This window comes from Dendrobates tinctorius, unplaced genomic scaffold, assembly GCF_039654945.1.
Source record: "Dendrobates tinctorius isolate UK_male_01 unplaced genomic scaffold, ASM3965494v1 ptg000057l, whole genome shotgun sequence".
NCBI lineage: Eukaryota > Metazoa > Chordata > Amphibia > Anura > Dendrobatidae > Dendrobates > Dendrobates tinctorius.
In genome coordinates, this window is record NW_027361725.1 from 34,152,444 (window position 1) to 34,158,443 (window position 6,000).

Genomic DNA, 6,000 nt, shown 5'->3' on the forward strand with positions numbered 1-6,000 from the left:
CATGAGAAAAAAAACACTACATACTTACCTTGGTCCCGTTCCCAGGCGCCCTGCTTCTGCCTCCGGTGCGCTGACTCTCCGGCGGCACACAGCTGACATGATGAGATAACGTCATCGTGTCAGCTGTTTTACACGCTGATTGGTGGAGGAAGTGGCCGGAGGCCCCTCCTCCACCAATGCTGACTGCGGGAGACAGCGAGCACCATGCCTGCGTGCTCGCTCGCTGTCAACTGTGTACCGCCGGAGAGTCAGCGCACCGGAGGCAGAAGCAGGGCTTCTCACAGCAGTATGGCTTACCGAACACATATGTATATTACACTGCAGATCTCCTCACAGTGGGAAAGTTATCACTACTCACGTAACATTTATAAAACTCGTGCAATGAGAGATCTGCAGTATACATCGCATAGGAGACACCAAGACTTCTGTTTATACATCACATGGGACGCTCTGAAACTACTGTGTATACATCACATAGGAGATACAGATAGAGCTGTATACATTACATTGGAGACACCAAGACTTCTATATACACGACATAGGAGACATCGCTGTTTACAGCACATGAGATCGCTGTATATACATCTCATAGGAGATACCAAGACTGCCTTGTACACATCACATAGGAGAAACAAAGTCCGCTGTACATAGTAGACACCGAAACTATTATGTATACATCACATAGGAGACACTGGGGCGGCTGGAGTATATACATCATGTAGTATACATTTTGGCTGGAGTACATACATCAGACAGGATATACTGGGGCTGAAATATATACTTCACAGGAGACATGGGGATGTGGTATATACCTTACAAGAGGCATGGGACTGGGGCATATATGTCACAATAGCCATGGGGCTGCGGTATATAGATCACAGGAGACATGGGGCTGGAGCATATACAGTGAAGAAAAAAGTATTTAGTCAGCCACCAATTGTGCAAGTTCTCCCACCATAATTTGAAAAATAAATCTTGCCAAATCAGGCAAGGCGATTTTCTGGTCTTGTTTTCTCATTTTGACTCATAGTTGTGGTCTACCTATGATGTCAATTACAGGCTTCTCTCATCTTTTTAGGTAGGAGAACTTGCACAATTGGTGGCTGACTAAATACTCTTTTTTTCCCACTGTATGTCACAGGAGGAGACATGGAGCTGCAGATTATACATCACAGGAGGAGTCGTGGGTTGTGGATTATACAGCGTAGGAGGCGACATGGAGACTGCTGCTGTGATTTTCCATGGGATGGGAGTGCATTGTGCTAAATCCACTCATGAACGCTATTGACGCTAGCACTGGCCAAGACATACTCTTAAATTGTATGTGCTGTAGCGTTCAGTAGGTCCACCTTGACCTGGTATAGGGAGACTCATCTGAGGGTAGCATGAAGTAGTGATGGACACCTTGGTCTGAATCTGTGTGTATGCCGTAGTTGTAGTGCAGTGCCATCACTGTGATGTAGGAGTCTGAGATATCGGGGAGATACGGGCTCACGTTGCCCTCCAGCTACTGATTGACATCTGTCTTTCTATGGACAGCATAGGGAAGACGGCTGCTAATCAGCACCTGTAGGGCAGTGGAGGCTGCACCACAATATGAAGACATTTCTACATCTTCCAAAAGTTATAATAATGAGAAATTACAGCCATTCTTCTCCAACAAAATGAAATATTATGCAAAGAAAAAATAATCATATAATTTTGCAGCACTTATCAAAGTGACTATTTTTCAACAGCAATAGCCTTACAACGTGAAATTGAGCTACTCGCTTGAGTCTTGGGCATGCGTCACTGTAGTCATGGCGTAGACCACACATGGCACACGTGATGTGGCATCAGGGACTGCTTATCCAGGAATCTATGGATTCTTTTTAGCATTTTTTTCATGTAGTGTCTTATTTTTTTCCTTTACCACAGACCTTATATGGATGTCATGATTTTTCTTATGTCTGTTCTCTTTAGATGAGTAAAGAAGATAATTGCAGCACTCAGAACAATGACTCGTTTTTCCATTGTGACTCGATTCCAACGGATGAACTCTACCGCAGCTCCGCCATCAGGCCTTCTCCCTTTGAAAACCTTAATCCCAGAAGAGCCTATATGCACACCCAGGTGAGACAGCGAAGTGTTTGTATTGCTTCACTGACTCCTCTCCAGGATCAATGGGTTCGTAAATTTTATATTTTAGGTGTATGTTTACACGTTGCGTTTTTCCTGCGGTTTTTTTTTCTGCAGGCAAAACCTGCTCTCTTAGCTTTAAAGAAGCTGCTTACAAAAAGCGTGTTTTGCTTGCTCGGTACATTTGTCTCTTGTACATGCTGACAAAGTTTAGCACCCCCCCCCCCCCCAAAAAAAAAAAAAAAAAAAAACATGATACAACCTCCTAAGTTTTTTGCACTATAACCACTATGTGGTTTTTTGCTGCGTTTTAGCACTTATTCATTGCTTTCTATTTTTTAGGGTTTTACACACCCAAAATAAGAGCATATTTGAATGTCCACGCGCACAGGGTTATGGTTTGGCTCATTTAAAGTTGTGGTGGGTTTTGTTTTTTTGGCCCCAGGGACCAAAAAGCAGAGAGGAGGAAGTGATCAGTCACCCGTTGTGAATGGCAGGATTGTGACCTTTTAATTGTGCATGTGATTTCTACTGGAAAGGGGTCTCTACAGTCCAAGAATTGTCAGACTAAGTATGAAAACTGAAAGATCTAAGAATTAATTTAAAACTTCAATAACTTGCAAAATTAGAAAAACTTTAAACATTTTCCAATATCTATTTAACATAATCGTGATTTAAAAAAAAAAAAAAGTATTTTTCGAACTACCGTATACATTCACATTTATATTTAAAACGTAATCCCATAATTTTAACAATTATTCTAAATGGGCCCAGCATAGCATAATAAAAAAGATATTTATAATATATATATAATGTGTGTGTGCTGGAGAACATTCCCTTTGAACCATGGAGAGTAAAGAAACACTCATTGCCGGCTTCCTACATAGATTACACTTGATCTCTGGAGCTCCTAACAGCTGTCAGGGTTTTTGTCGGGACGAAGGACAGTGTCACCCATAGAAAACTATTTTATATGCAAAATTTTAGGAAGCATCGGGGTACCTGGAATGGACATTACTATTTCAGATTTTCATGCTTTTATGCTTATTTGATAGTGAACACATGATCTAAGATAGTGAAGCATGTGGCCTCATGGCCAAGTCAAGTTTTTTAAGTAAATAGTCATGTCTCTTGAAAGTCCCAGCAAGGGCAGGTGCAGATTACCATTTTCTCCACACCCAAGAAAATAGGTCTGACTTACGCGTATCATGGGCCAGACCCATTTTTTTCGAGGTGGAGAGAAAGAAAAAAAGTTTCTCCACCTGCTCTACAATGTCAGTCAGTGAAAATCATACTGCACTCTGATGTCATCTAAGGCTGGTTTCACACTGGCGTTTTTTTGTGCTGTGTATTTGCGCAAAAAAAGCATGCGTTTTTTTTTCCCTATACTTTACATGGGTGCGCATAGACATGCGTTTGTACGCGTTTGTATGCACATGCGTTTTTTTGTAGTGCATCCTGTTGCATTTTTTGCGCGTCCGACCTGGCTCAAAAAAAAAACGCGTGCGCACGCAATGCGCACAAAATTCACCCAAAAACACATTACAGTCTATGGGAGTGCTGACGATTCGCATGGGTTTTTTTTTAAAAAAACCATGCACAAAAAACACAAAAATGCATAAAAACGCAAGTGTGAAAGTAGCCTAAGTGCAGTCCAATTTTTTTTTTTCCACTAACCCATAGATTTGAATGAGCGAGTGCCATCCGACTCTTGGATGGAAATTGTGCATTCTGAGATTTTTATTTTTCCTTGGACCATCTCTTTCTGAGAAAAATCAGACATTTGCACAGCCCCATAGAATAATAAAACGACAGTTGGCACTCATCCGAGTTCTACGGTCATCTGCACCTGCCCTATTTTATGCCAGTAAGCTGTCCATTTCATATGATCACTTACTCAAGCCACCATTTCTTCCAGGTCCCTCTCAAGCCCCTCCGTCACGTCAGCTTCCAGGATGAAGATGAGATTGTGCGTATCAACCCTCGGGACATCATCATTCAACGCTACGCCGACTACCGCCATCCCGAAATCTGGAGGAACGACACTGAGCGCGAGGAACATGAGATAAGCGCGCCTTTCACCAAGACGGACTGTAAACAGAACAACTATCTTTACTCTCCAGCTAACGGCAAAAACTCGCTCAAGGAGCAAAAAACATCTGGAGTTTTTAAGACTCAGCCGACATCCTCTCTAAAAAAGCGAAGGAAAGAGGATGGAGAACGCTCGCGGTGCGTGTACTGCCAGGAGCGCTTCAACCACGAAGAGAATGGAAGGGGAAAGTGTCAGGATGCTCCAGATCCCATCCGCAGGTGCATCTATCAGGTCAGCTGCATGCTGTGTGCTGAGAGTATGCTCTACCACTGCATGTCAGATTCGGAAGGAGACTTCTCTGACCCCTGTTCTTGCGACGCTTCCGATGAAAACTTGTGCTTGCGCTGGCTGGCTCTAGTCACTCTCTCCTTCATTGCCCCCTGTATGTGCTGCTACCTCCCTCTACGAGCCTGTCACCACTGTGGGGAGATATGTGGCTGCTGTGGGGGGAAGCACAAAGCCGCTGGATGACACCGTGACTCTGCAAGCACAGGAAGAATTTCTTAATTTGCCAGGTGGTGGCTGCTGGAACCGACACGGGCAGTTTTAAGGTGACGCCTATGAAAGTGGATCCACACGTGGCGGACTGTACCGGAGCTATCTCCGTCAAATAGGACCAGCGAGAATATGTAACAGTGCCAGTCTTGCATTAGATATATATATATAAATATATATAAATATTATTTTATTTTTTTCCTTTTTGTAATTAATATTTTATTTTTTATTTGCCATTCCGGAATGAATGCCGATTATTCAATCATCTTGTAACATATGAACTACAGGACATCCCACCAGATGAGAATGTTTGATGAATGGGTCAAAAGTGAATGTTTTCTCAGTAGAGAGAGGTCGGTGAGGGAACCATAGAACAAATATATAGAAATATATATATATATATGTGTGTGTGTGTATGTATACTTTTTCCATGTCCCATCTTCTCTCTTTGCAGTTTAATTATAACTCTGGTACTTCCAGAACGTGAACTAATAACCTTGTATAGAAAAACGAGCGATTGGCTGACCTACAAATACACAATATCCGAATGAATTTTTAGTGGAACTAAATAATTTCTAGTTTTATTCAAGTGATTTTTCTGTATAAATAACAAATGTCTATATTTAACTAAATGTACGGTACAAGAAAATTTTATGACTTTTGGGAGAAAGTTTCTTACAGTACGCTCCTCACCCAGCTTCCCTTGTTTTCCTGATGATATTTGGGACATTCCGGTGTAGGGCCGAGTCCTGCTGCCGTGTTGGGTGACCATGTGTCTCCGGCAGCTGAATGGTTAAAACAAAGCTGATTAATCAATGTATTGTTTTTATTTTTGTGTTTTTTTGTTTTGTTTTTCTGATGGTTTACTGTTTATTCAGCTTTTATCTGTTTCTCAAATCTACCTGTGTTATGTCATATTATTTATACACTCTGGTACATAGAATATAACACAAGTGTCAGATCCTTGTTTGTGCCTCTTTTTTTCTTGTGTGATGGACCGATACGACAGATGCCAGAATTTTCGTTATTTTTGATTTGCAGATAAAATTGCTATTCTAGCCCTATTAGTTCTTCCACTCACATGGTGATCAGGAGCTACATGGCCGTTTATAGGGTATCACAAAAACCAGGGAGACTATCCCTTTACTTTGCATTTCTGATATCAGAAGTCTTCTGGTTTGTACACACAGTGTATTTTTGTTGCCAAGAAAAATGCTTTTATGCTTTTTTTTTTTTTTACTGCAGCTCAAAAACACAAAGCAAAAAAACATACCATGTGAATGAGATTTAGAAAT

General features: G+C 41.6%; 1 protein-coding gene across 1 annotated transcript in view; it reads left to right on the plus strand.

Annotated features, from left to right (window-relative positions):
• SPRED1 (sprouty related EVH1 domain containing 1) overlaps positions 1-5,671 on the plus strand; it is an 88,757-nt gene extending 83,086 nt beyond the window's left edge. Inside the window, exons 5-6 of the mRNA XM_073577889.1 lie at positions 1,963-2,112; positions 4,037-5,671. Of these exons, the coding sequence (XP_073433990.1) occupies positions 1,963-2,112; positions 4,037-4,681 (795 nt within the window). The 3' untranslated portion in view covers positions 4,682-5,671. The remainder of the gene's footprint in view (positions 1-1,962; positions 2,113-4,036) is intronic.
• The last annotated feature ends 329 nt before the right edge of the window (positions 5,672-6,000 follow it).